Here is a 22,910-nt window from a genome sequence, read left to right as displayed (position 1 = left end):
ACCCTCTAATGTAGTAACAGTTCAGAATAGAACCTGGAAAAAGCAAACTTTCTCCTTGTAATTTGATGTTCATATTTCAAATTATTAATGATGGGGACAAAGGACAGCAATGAGAACTTTGTTCAAAAGAGAAAGCTATGGAATTACACATACTGTTAGTGACCAGCAATGGCAGCAGGAAATAGTGCAAGGGTACAAAAAAGCCAGAGAACATGAAGAAAAATTATTCTGAAATTAAAACTTCTGCAAGCAATGAAATGAAAATATTGCTACAAAAATAGAGACCTGAAACTCTGCCAGCAATTAAATAGCCAAGTACATAGGCCATGTCAGGTAGATTTCAAAACGGGCATCAATAAGTCATGGCTTTAGGTTTGTAACATTTCTAGAGGTAGAACCATGGGAAAAATCCTGAGCCCAGTCTGTTCCTGGGAGGTGGAATACACATAGTTGGATACTGTGGGGATCCTACTTTCCCTGAGGAAGTCATGTAGCCTACATTGTGGAGCAGGTGGATTCTGGGAAACAGAAGCAAACTCATCTTGCCATCTTTCTACGCTCTGCCTTCCTCACATGCAGCAAGACTGAAAAGAAGTGGTGGATTCTGCCTCCAGCCATCAGTATTGATGATGCATTGCATTTCTGTGGAAAAGTTTTCTACTGACAAGTACCTCTGCTCCCATGGGCTTCCTTTGCCAGACCCTGCTGTTCGCTTTGAATATGGAGCTCAGGTTTTCTCTTCTGGTGCAAAAAAAGAGGGATAGTTCTGAGGGAAGAAAACCCAACCTGAAGTTACAAAGGAGGAGCATACAGATAATGCAAAGGGAATATAAGATGTGTATCTCTGTTACCTCCAGCCACTACCATGTTGTATGTATATATTTCATTTCACAGTTCTCCTGTTCTCTGACAGGGCTATATTCATGAGTGAATCTAATTTACATTCTAAAATTAATTTCTATGTTGCAGTCTTAGGATGCCATTTCAACTTTGTCTGGTTCCCAGCTTGAGGAAAAGAAAGTGTTTCAGAATCTCTTTTCCTTCTTCCATACTGCTCTTCCTTTAGTACTGTTTAGTTTTAGAGTTTACTGGTTTTGCAGGTGATCTCAAAACATTGGTCTAGAAGTCTTTAAATGGCTTTGGTTTTAACCCATCTAGCACAATTTTAGCATTAGTACTTTTCAAGACAGAGAACACAGTCTACTTGCTTCAATTACATTTTTAAATCTTCTATGTGAAGGGAAGCAATCAATTTGGTTTGTTTGTTTTACTCTGCAGAATATTTTAATCACCTGACTGCCTGTGGAAATTAATCCTTTCTCTGTCATGTAAACTGATATACAACTGCATGAAAGATTTTTACTGGGCCATCATGCACCTCATGCATCCTCTGATGCCTGTCTTTAAGGTGCTCAACCTTGCTACTTGAGTAAACCCTTTTATGTTTTCAACAGATGAGGAGAAAATGTGGGCTCTTTTACTCAGTTGGGATGGACCATCTATCAGATAACCAATGAGGTGTTCAGAGAAAGCAGAATAAATAAATACCTAACTGTAGTGAAGCTTTGCATGTGTCTCACTTGCTTTTTGTTTGTGTTGACAAATGAGGTGCATTGCATGTCATATTTCATATTGTTTTACATTCCTGAACTCCCTGGAACATTCGAAGCTCTCTTCATGATATATTGCCAGTGAATATAAAAACAAAGGAAGTATTACCTGTCCTTTTATAGAAATTCTTGTAGGAGATTAAAATGAAAGAGCAACAGTCTCTTGATGCATTTAAGAATTAATATATAAACAAATTTCAGTGTCTTGTTTGCTCTTTGCGTCTCTGCTGGGCCTATCTTTGCTCCAGAAATTTTCACACCATTTTGGACAGTTACTGGCTCACACATAAACACATTCACCTTACAGACTGAAGTGGAGAAGGTTTAAATCAATACCTAATCTTTCCAGTGCAGCAAATATGAATTTAAACAAAAGTAGCTTTAAAACAGCATAGGTGACTAAAGAAATGAGGACTAAAGAACCAATAGAATTATGAATCTGTAAAAACACATATTTTTATATGCAAACCACTACTTTATAATGAAAAATATTCACTGGAAACAAAATAGTGCAGTAATGAGGAAGGAAGTGGTGATACAGGCATTTATGTTGCATAAAGACAGGCAAGGGAGAAAGAATTTAGATAACAAGAATTCCCTGCCTATTAATTTAACAATATTTCTGCTGAGTTTAACAATACTGAAAGTCTCTAACTCTTGGTGGTGCTTAATGCACAGAAATAGTCTGTTCATTTAATTAAAAAATGTCAGTGCTTTATGTCTTTCTGGACTTTTGCACTAATGTTCTTCAAATCTGTGCTGTAAAGAGCACACATGCAACTGATCTAGTTCAGACTGTCTGCTGAGACCACTCACCCAAGTGTGTGTTTCTGTACAGCTGTTCACGTAAAAAGGCCATCCATCTATCCTTGTCAGATGGCTTAAAACAATCATTGATACTCATGGACTATTGATGAGGTAAAAAATACTATTAAATGTATGGTTGGTATAATTATTTGTTAAGTGTTTTTTTTGACCATGAGAAAAATGGTGCAATCCCTCACAACTCTTCAGGCACCCTAATGCACCCTTCAGTGAGTCTCTGTAATAAGATGGCTTAGCATCATCCTCCTCCCATAACAAAACTCCTAGCAAAATTGAGACAACCTTTGCTTAGGCACATGGATTTCTCTGTGTCAGATTTATACATGGTAGAGATCTGCAGGAATGAAATTTAAAGACTGTCAAATTGTTAGGAAGAAACTTGTTGGGGCCCTTCATAGTGCTCCAAGTAGGTGAATTGGGCAGAACTGGAAACTGAGTGTATTTGTCAGCTTGCCTTATTTATTTATATGTTGGTTAGCTTTGTATAACAGTCTGAAAAACAAACAAACAAAAAGAACATGTCACTCTTTTGTTCTGTCATTTGTCTTAATAAAAACTTCTGGGAAAAGCAGGAGCTGGCTCTTTGGACTTACAGCACTCTAGGGCTTAAGTCAGGCTGAAGGGTTCTACAGACATTGGCTTCAGATTTCCCTAGTTTGTTGGTTCTGTCTTGTTTTGTGGTTCTTGGGCTTTTTAAAGCAGAACTATGAGAAATGCTGTCTTTCTCCAAACTTTCAAGTTGTTTTCCATGGGCATATGAGCTAGGCTTTCCTGGGACTTTTCCTGTTGATTGGCATAAGTCTCTTGTCTGCAGTGAGCTGCTAATGAACCAACAAGGGATTAGAAGGAAAATCTGGCAAACATCCACATGCTGCATCAGCTGAACTGGAGGAACTCTTCTGTCAGTCTCTTATTTTGATGCTACAGACAAATTTCCTAATCATATTTGTGATAAAGTCAACTTAATGTTCACTGCAGAAAGACTGACAGTTTTCCAATAATATGTATCAAAAAAGGTAGCAAAACACAATGTATTTCTAACTATTAATGATATTTCTGATTATTTATGATGTGTCTTCTCCCTTTGCTATCTGCATGAAAATTTTACCACATTGTGTCATGAATTTCTATCCATCTGTCCATAGCTGTGGCTTCAAAAATGTCAGCATCCACATGCAGTTATAATCATCCAGAATATTAAGAGGCTGTATTAGAGCCAGCAACATTTCTTATGAATAAGGTCTAATTTATGAATTAGTAAGGCTGAAATTATTGCTTAGGTGGGTTAACAGCTCAATATTCTCTAAAAGTCAATAGTGACTAGGTATGGCAGTAGCGTGTTAGGACTGGCCTTGAAGGTGACAGCACATATTTTGCATGTGATGAAGTAGATCCATTAGAAATGTAAAGGGAAGACTGAAATAACTGGAGTGGTAGGCAAGAAAGATCATCTTTGTGGCAGTATCCTGAGTGGATAAAGAGGAGCAAGAGAGCACTTGACAAAGACAGAAAGGAGAAGGTCACAATAGCTGAGAGGCAAACCCATGAAGTCTGCATTAAAGATTTAGTTGCTGGACAGGGAGAAAACACTGACTCTTAGAGCTGTTGCTCTGAAGGCATTAAATACACACTAGAATTTTAAGTATAAAGGGAAAAATGAGTAAGAGGCGATACCCAGGTTAAAAGACGGCAGGACTGACATATCTAGGAATCTTTCAATGAAACTACTCATGGGACAAGCGTTAATTCACACGCTTACACCTTGGCAGAATAACACAATGTCTTGAACGTACTGGAGATGTGGGTCATGTTGTATCAACAGGCCTGATGAACCATGGTGAAATAAGCTGCTGGAGGCCTGCTACCACCTATGGTGTTCCACAGCTGTGTGCACCGCTGAGCTCTTTGTGGCCCTGTGTTATTCAGAGAAATCAAATCAAGTATCACAAAGCACCATTGCTTGACGTTCTATGACTATCTCAAAAATCAAAATTAAGCTGGCTGTATTAGTATTTCGTTGTGGAAGATGCATGGGAGTTTTACAAATGATGGTTGGTAACTCTCCTGTAATTCTATGTGACTTTGAAAGTCTAGGAATTTCTCAGTGGTTTGGAAAATGATCAGTATGTTCCCTCGAGCGCAAACACTTGAAAATCATTAAGTTTCTTACGAGAAAATTCTTTGTTAATAAAGAAGTAGCAAAAATAAATCACAAGAAACAGTTGAGCTTCAACTGTGGAATTACAACAGCCAACTATTTTTCATCTTCAGTTTCCATAGAGAGCTTTAAAATACAGATGTCTGACATTTTTAAGGCATTGAAAATTTTTAAAGTTTTTTCTTTTTAAGGAGGTTTAAGGATCTCTAGCAAAGATGGAGTTAGCAGAATGGTATGTGATGAGAGAATTTCTATCTTCTAATAACATAGTTCATGGTCACAGTTAGTGTTATCGTTTCCAGAAATATACACTACCAGATTCAGGGAGCCATATTTTCATTGCATGGAAAAGGATAAACTTGAAATATAATTCCATTTTAAGGGCTCCGGAATACCCACATAATATTCAGAAGATTATAAAGAATAAGTGATACATTGAGAGATTTTGTGCTGCTTCTGACATTTATAGCAACCCAAAACTGGAGTGATGTTATGATATTATCCAGATCCTCAGGTATACTTTTAATCTGGAACTACATCTCAGTTGGAATGTAAGGATGTTTTCTGTCAGTCTTTGAAAAGCTTGCTGATGAGTAATTGTCGTACATAATTTTTTCTATTTCAATCAGTTCTGTAAAAGCACAGGATGTTTTATTGTCATCTAATTATGCACCCATTGTGAGGAGGCAGAACTTCTTCATGACTACATCATGCCCTGCCCTGCTCACATCATGGGAGACAATTTGCATGAGATAAAACCTCCATGAGCCCATGGAATTATTGCTGCCTGTTGCCATGGGTCTGAACTGCTGGTTTAGGGAGGGAAGGAATCTTCTGTCATGACATAAGCATCACCAGGACTTAACTGTGGCAGCTCCTTGCACTGTGACAGCTGAAAAAACATTGGACACAGTTCAGGATGTAAACTTCGATAAAAGTTGTGAAAAGGTAGAAATAAGACACTGTGATGTTAGATTGCTGTGATCTTTTCTTAGCTGTGTTTAATCTGGGAAAACTATGGAAGCCATGCTGGCTTAATGCCTATAGGGAAAGTTGCAAGGTGTTGGTCCTTACCAGATTTAACATATATAGTGGCTGAATGCATCACAGCATTTTGTCACTTTTTTTCAGATTCATTAAATAATTACTAAGAAGAAGTGTTAAATTAAAAGAGACAAGTTTGTCTCTTTTTCCTGCTTTTCTCAGTGATTTGATGAGCTAGAAGATTTACTATGTTTTATTTATTTAATTTCTAAAGGTAATGTCTTAGTTCATTCTCTTAATTTATATTGCTAGTAGTAAATTTAAGAGCAAGAAAAAGGGAGACTGTAGTGTAAGAACAGCTAGCTGCTGAGATAATAAAGTATTTGAACTTATGATACATCAAGATTTTCTGGCCCATTTTCTACTTTGGAAAGAAAGAGTGGGTTTTCCCCTTTTAAGATTAAAAAGCTATGAACTTCTTTTAAATATCTACATGGAATACATATTGCAATGATTTTATTGGATATTGGAATAATTATTCAAAGCTGTTCTTACTAAAAATAGGCAAAAATATTATTGGTCTTTGTAATACATTGGAGGGACATCACTTATAAAGCAATCATTAGATTGCTCTGGCTTTACATCATGATTTTTACCATTAAAGGCAAATATTATTTAAGTTTTTCCTAGTCAAAATCAAGAAATTGTACCCTCTATTAGAGATTTTGTTCTCAGACTTTACATATGACATGGGATTTCCACTTGTATTTTTCCATTTCATGTTTCTCTTGCAGTGCATTGACTTCTACACCCAGCTCTACCAAGTAACTCTATCCATAACTTTCCCCCACCAATGATAGCCTTGCCCAAATCTGTTACTGCATGTGTGCAGCCCCCATTGCTTTATGCAGAGCAATCAAGGTTAACTCAGGTCACTAATCTGAACGTTTTAAGCAAAATCCAATGGATTTTGGTTTCTGCAGGCCAGACTCCTGTAAGCTATTTTGAGAGGTGGTAAGGAATATCAGAGGATAGTAACTGTCCTCCTGGAAGCCATGATGAAAATCTGGGAGTGGCTTACCAGCATCCAAATGAATATTAGACTCTAAGAAAAGGAAGTGTAAGGAAGAAATATAACCATTACTGGGACTCCATCTGTAGACCAACTCATTGCTTTTCAGTCTAAATAGATTGGGTCTTTTTTTAACATTAACATTTCATGATATATAGCATTAAGCAATAGCAGTAAAATTAATGGTATCAAGGATCTTAGTCATAGTAAAGTAAATGGAGTCATTGTGTTGTGGTTTATAGCTCCATCACAAGATGAGAAGTGACCATTTAGATATGTTACTAGCTGAAAATATAACCAGTGACTTCAATTTAATATATTTACTCTCACGATAAAATATAATGCTACAAAATGCTTTGATGAAAAGGAGACAGCATTTATAGTACTTTAAGACTGAAACCTTTAATTTGCAGTTACACATAAGAAAAACAAGGCTTCATGCTCTTGTGAATAGAACACCTTTATAATGTGTAATTTATGATTTAATATCTTTTCTCCCACTCCTATTTCCTGCATTCCTACTTGTACACTTTTTTAAAGCTTAATTCTACCATATATTACGGCTTCTGTAGTTAGGCAAGGAAAAAAAAGGGTGTCAGTACTTTCAGTTGTTAGCTTAATTCTTCCTGTCATGTTTTGATAGAACTGTATAGGTAAATGAAGATCACTTTTTTTTTGTCTTTATGGAAAGCAAAAAATTAAACAACAAAACACTGGTTTTGGCAAGGTACTTGGAGAGATAAATAATGTTAAGCAGTTTGTAACCCTACCTGCCAACAGAGTCAGGTCCATTTTTAAGCAGGTAGGAAGGTGAAGATCAGCGATAGCTTTGTGCTATTTTATATTCCTACAGGAGAAATATTATAAGGTTTTATAAAAACCTTTTTTTTTTTCTCAAAACCAATAAATTAATGAGGGAAGGTGTATTAAACTCCATAGTAGATTACCTACAGGTACATCAAAAGGAGGAAAAAAAAAAAGGCATTATCATGGCCGGTTCACAGCACTTGAGGAACACAAGTTTAGTCACAGCTTTCTTGCAAAAACCTTGCCTCCCCTGGAGATTATCATTCTTATTGTGCTTTGGCATCTACCTGTAAGACTGTAGCAATTCTTCATTTCTTCTGTGCTTGTCTGCTGTGTCTTGGAAGAAAAGTCATAATTAGCCATAGGTTCGGTACACCTACACCTCTGGGAAAAACTATTCACTTTGCTGATACTTGAGGAGGCAGATTCCTGACACGTGTGTTTGTCTGGTCACTGCCAGCCATGGGGTTCCAGTTTGCAGGGCAATGGCAGCTGCCAGCTTTGCAGAACTGCCACCACAAGCTCTGCTTTCCACTTTTCTGCTTTCAGCCCTGAGTAAGTGGAACTGTCACAAAAGTACCTTTAAAAACATCTTTTAAAAAGTGTTTTCATTTTTACATTTTCAGCAACCAATATTAATGAAAGCTATTAATGAAAAGGAGTATGTCTATTCAGGTGGTGATGTTGCATGTACCCAAACACAACTTGTACCAACCTTTTGGGTAATGGCATACAAGATTGCAGATGTTATGTTTCTGTTGCTGATAAATTAGTCTATTTCAGTTCCACACGGAAGGAAAGCTGGACCTACTTTGCTTACAGCTATTGATTAGATGGCTTAGAGGGAGAAGACATTTAGCCTTGTTTGGAACAAAGAATGAATGAGAGAAAAAAAGAACATAAGGAGAAAGTTCGCATCAAATAAAAGCAAAGTTTCACAAGGAAAAGCTGCCTGCAGAACTGAAATGAATTCAATATTCAGGATGGAGTGTTGAGACACAGATTTTCTGACAGAAAAAGTTTAAGCAGCTTCAGGGAGTCCAATCCTGAGCAAAAATCATAGAACAGTGACCTGTGAACATTACACTGTAAGGCTTTATCTATCCACTGTACAAAAAAAAGTACCTATATTATATCTTAGTACCATTACTCCCAGTTCATTCCACTGTTTTCAGTAATGACAACACCTGTTATAATGCAAGTGTACCTGGGGGACTTAGAAGTTGCTGCCAGTTCTCACATAACACAATGAATTTTTTTTAATCTTATCTAAGGAAAGAAAGAAAACTGAGCCCTTGGCAGTAATTGATTTCAACCATGAGGAGGACAGTGCTCTACCAGACAGGATTAAATTTGTTGCAATTGTTCCCCTGCTCATTTTTTGCTGCAATAGAGGTGCTGTTTTTCTGCTGTAAATTTCTTCTTAGATGCTAAATTTTAAGGGATTTAAAGAGTAAATCCTTAACCATGAATACACTGCGTGTGACAATGCCAGTACTGCAGACTGCTGCAGATAGGCCAGTGGCTGTTAGTGGTATAAGATACCAGTTCAGTCCTGTGGTCAGTATTCCTGGATTTCACTGTTAATGTTTTCCATGGAAAATACTTAGTTTTGCAAATATTACTGAAGTGAGAAAAAATAAAAAAATAATGAGCTTGCTTCTCCTTTTTCTTGCCTCATCCCTGGAAGTGTTCACGGCCAGGTTGGATGGGGCTTTGAGCAACCTGGTCTGGTGGAAGGTGTTCCATTGCCTATGGCAAGGGGGTTGGAACTAGACGATCTTTAGGATCCCTTCCAAAACAAACCACTCTATGGTTCACACTTTGATTCTCAATCTGTCTTTTCAATTTTTGTTTTTCAAATCAGCCACGGAATAAGCCTTAAAGAATTTGAGACAGCTTATTTTGGGTTTTTTGCTATAATTACAACGCCCCCCGCCCCAACAAACCAACAACAAACGGAATCCTGGCTTGCTGTTACATATACAATGTTGTGTATTACTTGCCACATGCAACAGGTGGAATCTCGTACCGAGGCAGCTGTTTTACCCGGAGAAACTAACCGAGAAGTTGGCAAGTGCCCCACCGACCCATCCTCCGACTGGAGCCAGCCGCGGCTGGGTGCGGCGAGGGGACTGGTGCGGCGGCTGCCCGTCCCCGCAGCTTCCCACGGGCAGCGGTGTCGGGCCGGCCCCAGCTCCAGCCCGGGGCGGCCCCGCGGTGCTGTCCCCGAGCCCGGCCCGCCCCGGTTCCCGCGTTGCCCCGGCAACGGCTCCGCGCCTGCCGCGGGCTCCGCCGCCAGCCCGGGAGCGGCTTCCCCCGCCGGGATGAGGCTCCCCCCGCCGGGATGAGGCTCCCCCCGCCGGGATGAGGCTCCCCCCGCCGGGATGAGGCTCCCCCCGCCGCGAGGAGCCGCCGGCCGCAGCGCTCGCCTCGCCCGGGGCCCTTTCCCGGGTGACCCCGGGTGTGTCCCGGGCGCCCGGCCCCCGCTGCCCGCATGGCTGTGCCGAGCCGGGCAGTGCCGGCAGGCCGGAGCTGCTCCGCCCGCCTCTCCTGGCCTCTGCTGGGGTAGTCGGGATGTGCTCCCTGCCGCTCCCCTCCCACTCGCCCCCTACCCTCGCAGGAGCCTTCCGCGCCTAGTTTAATGGCTTTGCAAAGAAAGCCAGGCAGAAGAACTCTTTCCTCAGTGGCGGTGGTCAGACCATGACCTAACTCACCATGAACTTGGAAGGGCTTGAAATGATAGCGGTGTTGATCGTGATTGTGCTTTTTGTAAAAGTGTTGGAACAGTTTGGGCTGATTGAAGCAGGTTTAGAAGGTAAGGGAGTGATTTTCAGTGGCTCGTCTTTTTTCTGTTCTGGTTATTCTCTTGCAGCGAGGCAGGAGGCACCTGTAAGCTGGATGTAAAGCACTACCTGAGTCACCTTGAGAGCGACGTGCACATCGGTGGCTGTCTGTTGTGGATGTTGGTTGTGGTGGTTTAATTTTGCAGGAAAAATAAACAGGTATCCGGAAAACTGCCGGTATAAACTTAGGTATTAAAGTCTGAATCTCTGATTCCTGTTTTAAATCTGAAAATTTAAAGTAGTGGAGGGTAGAGCAAATTTTAGGAGGATTATAGACAGTCATACTGCCTTCAAACTGTTTTGTAATCAAAATTGTTTTGTAATTTATTCACGCTAATGTCATCTGTAGTAGAATTGTTATAAGATCAAGATATATCTTTTATAGTATTTAAAAACCTGTTGAATGTTTAATTTACTGTTAACATTTTAAACTGTGCTTGAGGAAGAACTGCAATATTCAGATTCAAACTAAGAAACTTGAACATTCACTAAGGGCAATCAAGTGCAAATTTTATTGCTTGATGCTTTGTTTTTCTTAGACAGATCCTCTCCTCTATTGGCAATACTGTTTCTTTAAAAAGCACTAAAAATTAAAACCAAGAAGCTTACTTTATTTTAAACGTGCTTTTTACATGTTGAATAGTGGAATATTGATTATTTTTACCTTATTTCCAAGAGAGCTGTTATTCTTACCATATGAAGAGTTAGACTAAAAAAACACTGCTTGCAGCATGGTCGATAATGTAATGACAATCATTGCATCCCAGTGTTTTATTAGATTACAGTCTTAAGTGGTCTGTTTCTCAAATATTGAAGGTATATTGTATTCTCAAATCTTCCTGTAAGCTGGCATTTGAATACAGTGTACACACACCTATGAAAAGGAGAACTTTGTTGACTAATTGTGGTTTCATGTGTTACCGTGTAAGAATATAAACCAAATTTTCTCCCATGAAAAGGTCTAAGCCAGTCCTGTTTATGTAGCCATTTCAAGAAACATAGTCTTCCTTTCAAGTGATTTTAAATAAGGAAGTTACTCAGCTGATACTCTCTCTGTGTTGCTGTCTTGCGTGGACTTGCTAGAATCTTGCTACAGAATCTTAAAGCCCTGCAGAGATGACAAAAATGTGTTATCAAGTGCGTTTTTATAAATATTTTAATTGTGTTAGAGTACATTTTATTAAGTTTAAATGACAATAGAGAGATTCCTTTAAATCTATGAACTTCTGATTTTCCTTTTGTGCTGTGTTTAGTATTAAATAAACTAAAGTTAGTTAGTTTATCATGTTGATAAATCAACATGATAAATGTTAACATAAAAGTTATTTCTAGCATTGGAGGCTGCAAAGATTGGGAAAAAAAATCTATATTTACATTTTAGGTTGTTTGGCATGTTTGGGTGTGCTCTGTCAAGTCTGATTGCCACATCTGTTTGGGTTCCCTGGTAAAATACATCATCTGATTGTTGTCTGTACTTCTTGCTATGGCTGGAGAAGCTGATAATGGAAAGACAGTTCAAAATATGTGAAGATGTCTGTCAGTGGTTGTATTACTTCTGTAGGAAATAAGTTTCTTGTGCAGCTGCCTTTTTTGTCTTCCTCACTGGCCAAAAATCTGGCAGACTGTGTGCACAGTCTTAAAGTTTGTTCTTAGCTAGTGCAGGACAGGTTTCCAGCATGCTAGCTAGAGAAAACCACAGGAAGACATGTATGCCCCATTCTTCTGTGATGTTCTACTTCTGTGGATGGCATAAAAGGCATGTTACATGGGAATCAAGTAACAGATATAAATAATGGTGTGTGTTCATGGGCCTTAGTTAAATTTCACAGACTGAAGAATTTTTTTTCCTCTTAGTTCAGGATCAATGCAGATTTCTTCCCTGTTTTTTTTTTTTTAACTTGTGATTTAAAGATCTGAACTGATTGCAATAATAATAATAAAAAAATTTTACATTTTTACTAAAGAATTGAAAAAATATCTAATATGTTAATAAGTATCAAGGCTATTCATTTCCACTCATGAGTGAAAAGTACAGGCATTGTAAAATTGTGCAAATATTAGAGAAGTTTTTGAGTAGAATGTTAAAAAAAAGGAAATTTTACAAGTATAGTCAGACTATGCATGTGCTTTTCCAGAAATCAGTGAGGAAGTTGGTCTCAGCTTTCTGAAAATGTTGGGTCTTATAAAGATATTTGTAGTTTTCTGGGTTTGGGTAGGTTATATCCCTTCTTTCTTTTCCACAGAGGTTAGTATGTCCCAAAAAAATCTATCTATTTGCTTCATGCAATTTAAGAGTTTGTAGTTTATAAAACACATCCTTTATCTACCTGGAGATCAGAGTCAGTAATTGTCTTTAACACAGTGCACGCAATGCAGGATGCTAAAACTCATTCTGAAGCTTTGGTAGAGATTGAGGTTTCAGAATCCTATTGTGTCCCTCTCATGGTAACAAAAGCCTGAAGATAACTTATCTTTCGCTGGATTGTCATGATTCTGAACTTTGTGAAACACCACATTAATTTGAAAGAATCGGATGCAACGATGTAAATCAAGAGCACCCTGTTCAGTGTCATAATTACCATAAGTGCAAGAAATATTCTGCTTCCTTCAGACTCTTCACTGCAAATTATGTTTATGATAATAATAGTTTGCAATGATTTCATTCTTTTTGAAAATAATGTATTTTCAGAGTAAACATTGTATATACTTGCTTATACTTATGCTGCACTCACTCAGATAAGAGTATGCTTTCTATGGTTTTGTCCTATTGCCTTCAACTGCTGAATGATTCTGTTGTTGTAAGAAAGTATTTTCAAATAGATGTTTTTAATATTGTATGAAAGCTCTGAAAGTGATAAGTAGCAGAATAGATTTATACACTTTAGTAGATTGTGGGTTGCAGAGACTTTATCTCTCAGTTAAATATTATTTTATGATGTATTGCACTCACTTAGATTGCAGTATGCTTTCTGTGGTTTTGCCCAGTTCCCTTTAACTGCGGAGTGGTTTTACTGTTGTTATAAAAGATTTTTCAAATAGGTGTTTTCAATATTGTATGATAGCTCCTAAAGTGATGAGTAGCAGAATAGATTTATTCATTCTTATGGGTTGTGGATTGCACAGGCGTTGTCCCTAAGTTAAATATTTAACTCTCCATAGATTAGGTTATGTCCTCCTTGATAAACTTTACTTTTTTTTTAAAACAGTAATTTACTAGATGTAGAGAGTAATGCATTGATACCTAATCAGGAAAGTTTGTTCCTAGATACACTTCAGTATCAATTTAAAATTATTTCTTCTTGTATGGCAAGTTTTTCCTGAAGTCATTCATAAGTAGGATGAGATACAAGAACTGAGTAGTTATATGTACAAGAGGTTACCATCTTAAGATTATGCCATACTCAGGATATTGATTTATATGACCTCAGTATATTTTTAGTACTTTTCTGAAAAGTACTTTGTGATCTTCATATATAAGGATCATATGAACTTGAAATGGAAAAAGTTTTCTTTGTGAATATCTTCCTTGTATGAAAGTTTTTCTGGGTAAAGTGTTGGAGACAGGTTGAAGCATCATGAAATCAACCTAAGTTTAAATGGCTTTGTCCTGAAGTTTCTTGGGAAACCTGGATTGCTTTTCAAAAGCTAAATCACTTATTAATTAAATAAACTGAAAAATAGACCCCTCTTCATCAAGGTATGCACTGAAACCTACACCATTAGGAATAAGGTTCAGAAAAGAAATCTGAATTATATGACTGATCAAAAATATTTAAATAGGAATACCCTGCTTCTTAGGAAATACTCTTACAGTAGTTAGAACATCTAATAGAGAAACATGACTTGGAAGGAGCCATATAGATTACTGTAAAATGTGGGTTCCATATCTCTGTTATTGGTATCTGTCTAAAATCCTTGTTTAGGAGTCCTGACAGTGACAGCAGTAGAACTTTACAGCTAAAATTGTAATAGTTGAGCTAAATTACTGAAACACTTAATTCCTCCAAAATGTCAAAGCAGCTTCTAAGCCCATTTTAGTAATCTTGGCTGTTAACAACTTCCCATTCATCAGCTGGAAAAAAGAGCAAAACCACAGACACAGTGGTAGTTGCTTGTGATATTTACAACAGTTTTTGACAAGGATATGACTGGATATGATTGGAAACGAAGTGGAAGTTACTTGTGGTTGCTCTGAAACTAGCAGCCTGTGGAGCTGTTTTTCCATCCAGACTATGATCTGCTGGGAATGTCAACATTTCCACAGTGATGTCCCTCCTCACAATGTTCTTCATGGATGGAAAAGGAGTAATACCACAGAATTACAGAATGTTTGGGTTGGAAGGGACCTCTGGAGATCATCTGGTCCCAATCCCCTGCTAAAGCAGGTTCATGTAGAGCAATGCAAGGGATTGCACCCAGGCATGCTTTGAACACTTCCAGTGAAGGAGACTCCATGAACTCTCTGAGCAGCCTCTGCCAAGCTTTTCCTCGATATTCATTTCTGAAGATTCATAATGATGAGCATTTCATCCTACAGATAGCATGTAATGAACAAAGGGGCTTTTATGCCATTTTTCTTTTCTTAGATTTGGTCTGGGTGTCAAAGAGAGTTATGCACAGAATTGTGAAGTATGGAAGCAAGCATGGACCAATTTGTGAAATGATTAGGCAGAGATGACAGTGGACAAAAGACAAAAATATGATAGAAATTTTAATATTAATAATTTCAGGCTTTCCTTAGAAGTAATTTGTTCAATTAATTCTTCATAAATTACAAGGTAAATTGAATCTAAACAGCTGTTGAAACAACTCCTCATATGTGGGTGAGTGAGCAGTCGATAGAAATCTTTAACACAGAACTCCAGTTTTCTTGATTAAATATTTATCTCAAACAGCACTAGTAAGTCATTTGTAGACAGCAGAATTTATTGTAGTTGATTTGGAATTATGCACATGTGGACATCTCATCAGGTTGTGCATCCTGCATGACTGGTCAGCAAGCCACTACTGGGCAGAATGAATAAGAGGAAAACTCCTCCCATTTTTCATACTAGAAGCTCCAATTTATGGATGCAGCTTAAAAAAAAACCAGAAATAGTCAGGTGAGAAAAGCAGCTTGCTAGCCATGAGAATTTGTGATAGGTACCTTCACCCTTTAGATGCCTGCTTTAAGCAGTCTGTCATCTCTGAGTCATCTTCTGAAGGCTGGTCCATTGTTGCTGAAAAACTTGGTGTTTCCAGGCTGGTGTCTGCTGAAGAGTGTCTTTTCTGAACACTTACTGTCACTCTCAATAGTAATGTGTGTGTCTGGTGTTCTACGTCTACAGAGACTGAAGTTGATGAATACTGTAATTGAAAGGATGCCAAAAGAAATATATGGATAGAGTCCTACACTCTGAGTTATTAATACAATGCTTTTTTGCAAACTTACTAGTTTATAATTAACATTTAAAAAAATGTATTAGTTTCCTATGCAAGTTTTAAATGCATGAATTCATTTGCTTCTTCCCCTTTTTCCCATATATTCACTATTACTCTCACATTTATAAGCAATGTAGCTACTATAACACAGAAGAAAAATGAGTTTTTAACTAAAGCTTCTCATTTTATTGGAGGCTTGCAACATTTTGGCTATCTAATTCATCTTCCTACAGAATTCATAATTTTTTATTGTATTTTTCTGGCTGATTTAACCATCAGCCACCTTCACTCAAAATATTCCTCAGCTTTAGAACATCTGTCTTTTTGGCATACAAATAATTTTACATATTCTTAAGGTTTAGAGAAGTTCTTGTGTTTTAGCCATTGTTTATTTTTTTTTTTTTTTATAGGAGAGTTCTTCCTTTAGTTATCTGACCTATTTCTCTGGTGATTAATTGTTCAGCACCTGGTAGAAAGTTCAGTTCAGCCAGACTGAATGCTGCCTAGATCTAATGAGGTAGATGATTTAATCTGACACAACAACTCTGTTTTCCCTTTCTGCAGTCATTTTTTTCCAGTGGTCTCTCTAGAGGTATGTGGTTCTCCAGGCACATTTTCTTTATTGGATCAATGGTCAAAAAAAATTCTTCTCTAAACAGACAAAATTTCAATCATCTGGAGTTGACTACAACAGCTACTTTCTTATTGTTGATAATGGGAGATAGTGATAGAAAAGGAGAGTAGATCAGGTAATATATGTTCATTAATCAGGTATTTATTTATCAGTAGTTATATCAGAGTTATTGTAGGGAATACTGCTACTTTTACACAGAAGAAATATGAGTTTTACTCTCATTACTAAAACCAAATTCTAATACAGAAAATAAAACCAACATCTGAAACAGAAAAGAAAAAGGGTTACCAGAGAAGTGAGTTGTTTAGGACTTTAAGGAAGATACCTTTATTGGACATAAGCATTATGATATTATATCAATAACACTCAGGAATTGCTGTAGGTACATCAGAACAGACTCTTGTACATCCACAGTTTGATCTATTCTTTTGGTACTAGAAGCTCATACTCAGCATTTTTCTAACTGTGTCTCTACAAAGTGATGGGATGTCTCTAGGTAATCAGAAATGACAGTTTCTGCTGGTGGAAAAAATCGTCTATCTACAGCCACTTTTTGCCTGTGTCTGAGGAACTTTCAGGAACAGTGCGTGAGTTTCTCTGATGGTGACAGCATGCTTAACAGTTGCACTTAAAAAGCAGGCATAGATTTATCTTGTTTAGTGATCCTGATATTTCTGGAAAGCCAAAATTTCTGCTGATAATCCATAATATTCAAGTGCAGTGAGTGTTATACCCCTTGGAGAGTAAGATCATATTCTTCTCTATAGAAGGGTGTAGTCGGTCCTCTTGGAAAGTAATTTATCATCTCAGTAAAGTCCTTGACTATTTTTTCATTAGAAAGAACTTTTTTTCCACACTGAGTCAAATTTTATTTAGCCTTAGCATATACATGTTACATTTTGAAATTATATTAATATGCCATCTAAGTTACCTCCTTTGAAGTCCGAGATTTAAATTTATATCTGCAAGACAGTGAGAGTATCTGTACCTTCAAATATCAAGTTAGCCACTGAACACCTAGTAAGATCCCAGGGATAGAAGGTCCATCAGATATCTGCCTTGCTTCACTTGTAACTTGCAGCTGGTGATAAAAGGAATTATGCACAGTTTGCATTTTCTAATTTTTTAAGACATTCAGACAAAAATTACTGTGTTCGTTAGGTATATTTATTCAATGTCAATGTAAATTGTGTTAGTTTCCCGCTTACTCATCACAGAGCTCAGAGTTCACATTCTGGCCAATTTTATGGTTAGATAAGTAGTCTCAGATAAATCAGGTTACTAGAACAGGAGCAATTGTCCTCAGAAGTAAAGAGGTGTAATGTAAGGCAGAATAGGATGCTGAAACTGGTGCTTTGCAAGTTGACAATTAAGATATGACAAAGTGTAGATCACTTGCTCACAATCAAAATTGATTTAATAGTTCAGAAATAATAAAGAAGTAATTAAAACAGGGAAGTATTCTCAATCAACTCAGATGCTGACCCAGTCAATGAGAACTGGCTCACCTTTGAGTTAGGATTGCAAAAAATGTAATAATCTGTTAAAAGTTATACTTAAAATGCTAGTAATTTTTCTATTTGCTTCCTTACCATTATCTTACAGGACAATTATAAGAAGCTCACTTTCTGAATTCTAGAATTTTTGGACTGAGCCAAAAGTTGACAGACCCAAAACATTTCTATTTAAAAGGTAAATCTCATTGTAAAAACCCAAGCTAAACATTCATCGCAAATTCCTTTGACAAGCTGGCCCAGCATATAATTACTTTCAATTCCACAAAAGTACCTGGTTCAGGTTTTTGTTGCTGTTTAGCCTAAGAGCTACCTGTATAATACCTTTACCTATTTTATGCTAACATACTATGCAGCATCCAATTTCATTATTCTTTGTAGACTAACTTAATCTCTGTTTAGGAACCTCACTTTTTTCTTTCAGAAACTGAGTAAAACTACTTCAGCACTTGTACCATTTGTTTTCTAGATGCAAAATAAGTGTTGTGGTTCTTTTCTGAACCTTTTTCAGTTTTTAATAATCTTCTTAGGATATTGATACTCAAACTGGACAGAGGACTCAAAATTGGTCTGACAGATCAGAAGTAAGACATAATATGCCTCCCTTGCCCATACTTGATACCTTACCATTGATACAGCTGAGCAATAATTAGCTCATCTCATACTTTTTTTTGCAAAATAAAGATAATCATATCAATGATTCTACACAGAAATAAAAATATAGTGAAATTCTTTCTTTTTTTGTGTGTGTGTGTTTTTTGTGGTTTTTTTTGTTTGGTTGGTTTTGGGGTTTTGTTTTGGTTTGTTTGTTTGTTTGTTTGTTTTTGTTAAAAGAACTCATTAGAAAATCTTTGGTAATTTTATTTTTTAATTTTAAATAACCATACTAAAGATTTGACCTTCTGCTATGAGGTCTGATATGGATTATTACAAGTGTACCACCTCCTGTGGTTTTGTTCATCCTTAATTTGCCTACCATAAATAAAGAAATAATGTGTTGGATTAGGAGTTCTGCTGCAGAACTGTTTTTTGGGTTTGGGGTTATCATACTAAGTTTTAGAAGAAATTATCTGCAGTTACTTATCTTTATGAATATAGGTGAGTATAAAGAGGTACACTTTTTTTTCATCTTTGGAAGATCTCCCTTCCTCCCATTTTTGTCTTTTGTTCCTTCTTAAAGAAGTAGTAATCTGGGGATTTTCCTTCTGGTTATAAACCTGGATGTTCACAACTCTTAATTTATAGAGAGAGATTTTGCTGTCATGAAAAATTATAAAATGTAACTTTTTATTCACAGAGTTTTATTTTTCTAAATCTCTGTAGTGAATATTTATCGAAGTGGTAAAGTATCTAATTCAATATTGGTTTATTTTCTATATTCACTAACACTTTTAGACATCTCTTTGTTATGTGGATGCATAGAATAAGGAAGTGTAGGACTGGATTCCCAAGTACCATGTTCAACATATTGTACTATTGGTATCACTATTTGGACCAAAGCAGATTCCTTTTTTTTTCTTGTGGGTGGAGGGATTTTCTATTATAATTGAAGAGCAATAATGAAACTCTTTTGTTATTTTTCTAGTAAGTGTTTTCTGTTTAAAATATGATGGACTCAGTAACCAAGTACATGGCTATTTGGATCCAGTTGAAGCTGATTACAGTCTTGACCTCAGCCTGTTTCTTGAAAGTGAGCTGTAATTGGCAAGTAATGCAAGACCTTGAGCAGTGCCCTTGCTGGGAAGATGAAAGGTGAAAATCATCCCCCTTCATCCATCAGATAGCTTGTCAGTTCCAGGTCTTTTCTTAAATGATCACTGAAGGGAATGATTACCTCGCTCCGAGTCAACCACCTGACCTGCTTTGGACTCATATATTTTTCAGCAGCAGACATGGCTGTGAGTGGCCATCCTAGTTCGTGGCAAAATTCAACAGGTAGTGAATCAATCTCGTCTGCAGCTTTTTAGTGCCATACTTTTAAGGACAGATCACTGTTACTGAGTCCTTGTGCTCATGGAAGAAATATGTCTCATCTTTAGTCCTGTGACATCTTGCTTTGAGGTTAGAGAAAGTGTGTTCAATATGCCACAAATGAAAGCGTGTGCTTTGGTATTTCTCCACGCTGTGCTAGTTTTCTCCAGGGGAGATTCTCCAACTAGGAAGTAGTTAATATTCCCAGTAGGAACCAAGTGGGAGGACACTTCAAGAGGAAGCAGACATTTACAGCAGACACTCTCAGATGTCAAACAGCCTCCACCTTGAGCCTAAAGAGGACCAATATTTTATTTATATTATTTATTAACTGATAGTTAAAGGTTCTTTTCTTGAAGAATGAATTTTTTTTAATGTATGAACTTCTTTTCTAACATACTATATGTTGTAATATAAGTTTAGGAAATATGTTCTAATGTAAATTTAGGAAACACCTTCAGTTTATGGTGTGTCTGATCATTTGAGTCTTTCATGTCACCAAGCACCTTCACCAGTGTTCTGGTAGTGTGACTCAGATGGAAACAGTTAACCATTTCCTGGTGAAGGGCAAAAGGAGTTCCGTATGTTATTATTAGTATAATATTGCTAATAAGATTGCTTCATGAACTTTCCAACAGCTAGATCCCATCTTTCTTGGGACAGCTTTCAAATGCTGAAAGATCCTAAAACATTGAGGGATATCTAGGTGGTAATGGCTTAGCTAGTTTTATAGTATCAGAGAATCATTAAGATTGAAAAAACCTCCAAGATTGTTGAGTCCAATCTTTGACTGAATACCACCATATCAACTAAACCATAGTACTAAATGCCTGCCACATCCAGTTGTTTTTTGAACGCTTCCAGGGACGATGACTCTACCACTCCCCTGGGCAGCCTGTTCCAATCTTTGACAAGCCTTTCAGTGAAGAAATTCTTTCTTGTGGCATTGTACTGCAGCATATTCTAAGGTTATGCTCTATACCCTGTGCTGAATTTGTGTCCTGACAATCACTTCAAAAAGGATGGAAAGTTGTTTAGCAGCAAATGAAAGGTACAAGTAAGCAAATAAAGTTTTTATTCCTCAAACATATGAAGTTGTAATTGAGCTTCAGCTAGAGATCTCCCAAAGTGTAACAAGCAGGTGGATTTAGGGACTCAGCTTACTAAATTACTGTCCAGTATTCATCCATTAGTCTGTTGCTGTCTCTTTAATGTGGCAAAGACATTAACAATGTAGATAATGATGCCCATGATCCATTTGGGAATACTCTTATCTACATCCCAAACAGTTACATTTGGCATAATGGCTTTGTATACTTACTGCTCAGAGCAACTAAGTAACTTGGACATGAGATATGCCTTTGCAAATTCCAGTCTCCTCTGAGCCTCCTTTGTGTTTTATTGTCTACTGCAATATACAGTTGTTTTGTTTAGATCTATGGGCATTGATGTTTTTCCTGTGCTTTCCTTTGAAATCCTAGCTCTATAGCATAAATCTTGATGGACTTTACCTTACATCACATCCATACTGGCTGCCCAGTTTACCAGTTTTCAAATCCCACAGTCCTCAATTCAACTCACATTGGCTACAGCCTTTTGCACACTGGATATGGCTAAAGCACAAATCATTTTCTAATACAGAGTTTAATTAGTTTTTTTCTGAGATGACATCAAATGCTTTTATCTGCTGTAACTTTGCAGCCACAGTCTCATGAATATGATCACTGGACATCTTAGAGACGTAACGGTCTTTTTTGTTGATTCACCTTGTGTTTACCTCTTAACATTTATTTTGGGCAATGATTGCCAAGAATTTGGCAATAACTGCTTAGTAACAGGAATACAGCCCACAGTTTGTCATCTGGGAGCAACTGCCTGTAGAACAAACACTGGTGATGGAGTGCATAGGCAGAACAGGTTTCCTTTTGACAGTCTGCTTATCGGACTTGACTGGAAAAAGCATAACTTTCAAGCCACTCCAAGCAAGTCAGTTCGGCTTTCAATGAGCGAAACGGTTATACTCAAAACTAATATTTGTGTCATTCCAAAGAACCCTCTTGGCTGGGAGCCTGTCTCTGGCAATGGTGTACAGAGCTCAGAGAAGTGGTGTATGCTAGTCTTACCAATTCTCCAGGTTTGTCTTAAGTGTTGGGGTTACATTTGCTGCCTTCCATTTGTGTGGCATAAGAAACATGCTATAGACAGTATTGATTTTGTAATGTTGTACTAGGGTTCCCAGTACATTGTCAACTAAAGGGATATAATCCTGCTTGCTATAATCTGCTACAAATCAGTTTTTCTATTGTTATAGTACCTTTTTTACTGAGGTGCCGTTGAATCTGAACTCAATGTGCTTTTCTTGAATATTCAATCTCTGACTCATCTGTTTTGAGTAGCTAGTTCAGCATAGGATATATTTTAACTTCTTTGATTCTGAATTATTGTAACCATTTGTAATCATGTTCTGTTTAAAATGTGCAATGTATTCTTTTCTGTCAGTACAAAGCAGCAGTGAGGTAATACCAGGAAAGCATGGTGCTGATGTGAGAAACCAAACGTGAAGATGAAACTGCCAAGGTAAGCCAGGCCATGAGGTCTCTGCTTTCCATTCCTCACCAAAGCCTGCTGCTGTCCAGCAGCAATGCTGCAGTACACAGTCAGCTCATCTACACCTGGCTAGAAAGTATATTTCATCTCTGGATTAGACCTTCTTCAGCTATATTTTTGGACAGTATTTTACAACAGCAGCAGTAGGGTTATTTGTTGTCAGTATTTACACTGGGATTAATTATTTTTTGTTGGACCGCTTGGAACTGTTCTCCAAAGCAGAATCTGAGAGGAATTTATAACTGTCCATTCTTTTCTAGTGTAGAAGTGTATACAGTTCACATGTTGGCTTTTTGGAATCTTTAGTAGATCACCTAGGACAGTGAGACTAAAGCAGCTGCGATAGTCAATTATTTCTCAAAGGAAGCATTTTCTTTATGACAGGAGTAAATAATGATAATTTTGTCCCCAAAAGAATTTGTATCAGCAAATTCTGACATTGGGGTTTCCCAACGAGTTGT

General features: G+C 37.3%; 1 protein-coding gene across 6 annotated transcripts in view; it reads left to right on the top strand.

The window, feature by feature from the left end:
- KCNIP4 (potassium voltage-gated channel interacting protein 4) overlaps positions 1-22,910 on the top strand; it is a 400,021-nt gene that overhangs the window by 206,177 nt on the left and 170,934 nt on the right. The window contains exon 1 of one of the 6 annotated variants that reach the window (XM_048302876.1): positions 9,987-10,274. The exons of the other annotated variants lie outside the window; for them this stretch is intronic. Coding sequence (XP_048158833.1) covers positions 10,175-10,274 — 100 coding nt within the window. The 5' untranslated portion in view covers positions 9,987-10,174. Of the gene's footprint in view, positions 1-9,986; positions 10,275-22,910 lie in introns of those variants that run through there. 6 annotated transcript variants of the gene reach the window in all.

Source organism: Corvus hawaiiensis, chromosome 5 (assembly GCF_020740725.1).
Source record: "Corvus hawaiiensis isolate bCorHaw1 chromosome 5, bCorHaw1.pri.cur, whole genome shotgun sequence".
NCBI lineage: Eukaryota > Metazoa > Chordata > Aves > Passeriformes > Corvidae > Corvus > Corvus hawaiiensis.
Note: the sequence above shows the minus strand (reverse complement) of the source record. Positions and strands in the feature narration are given on the sequence as shown.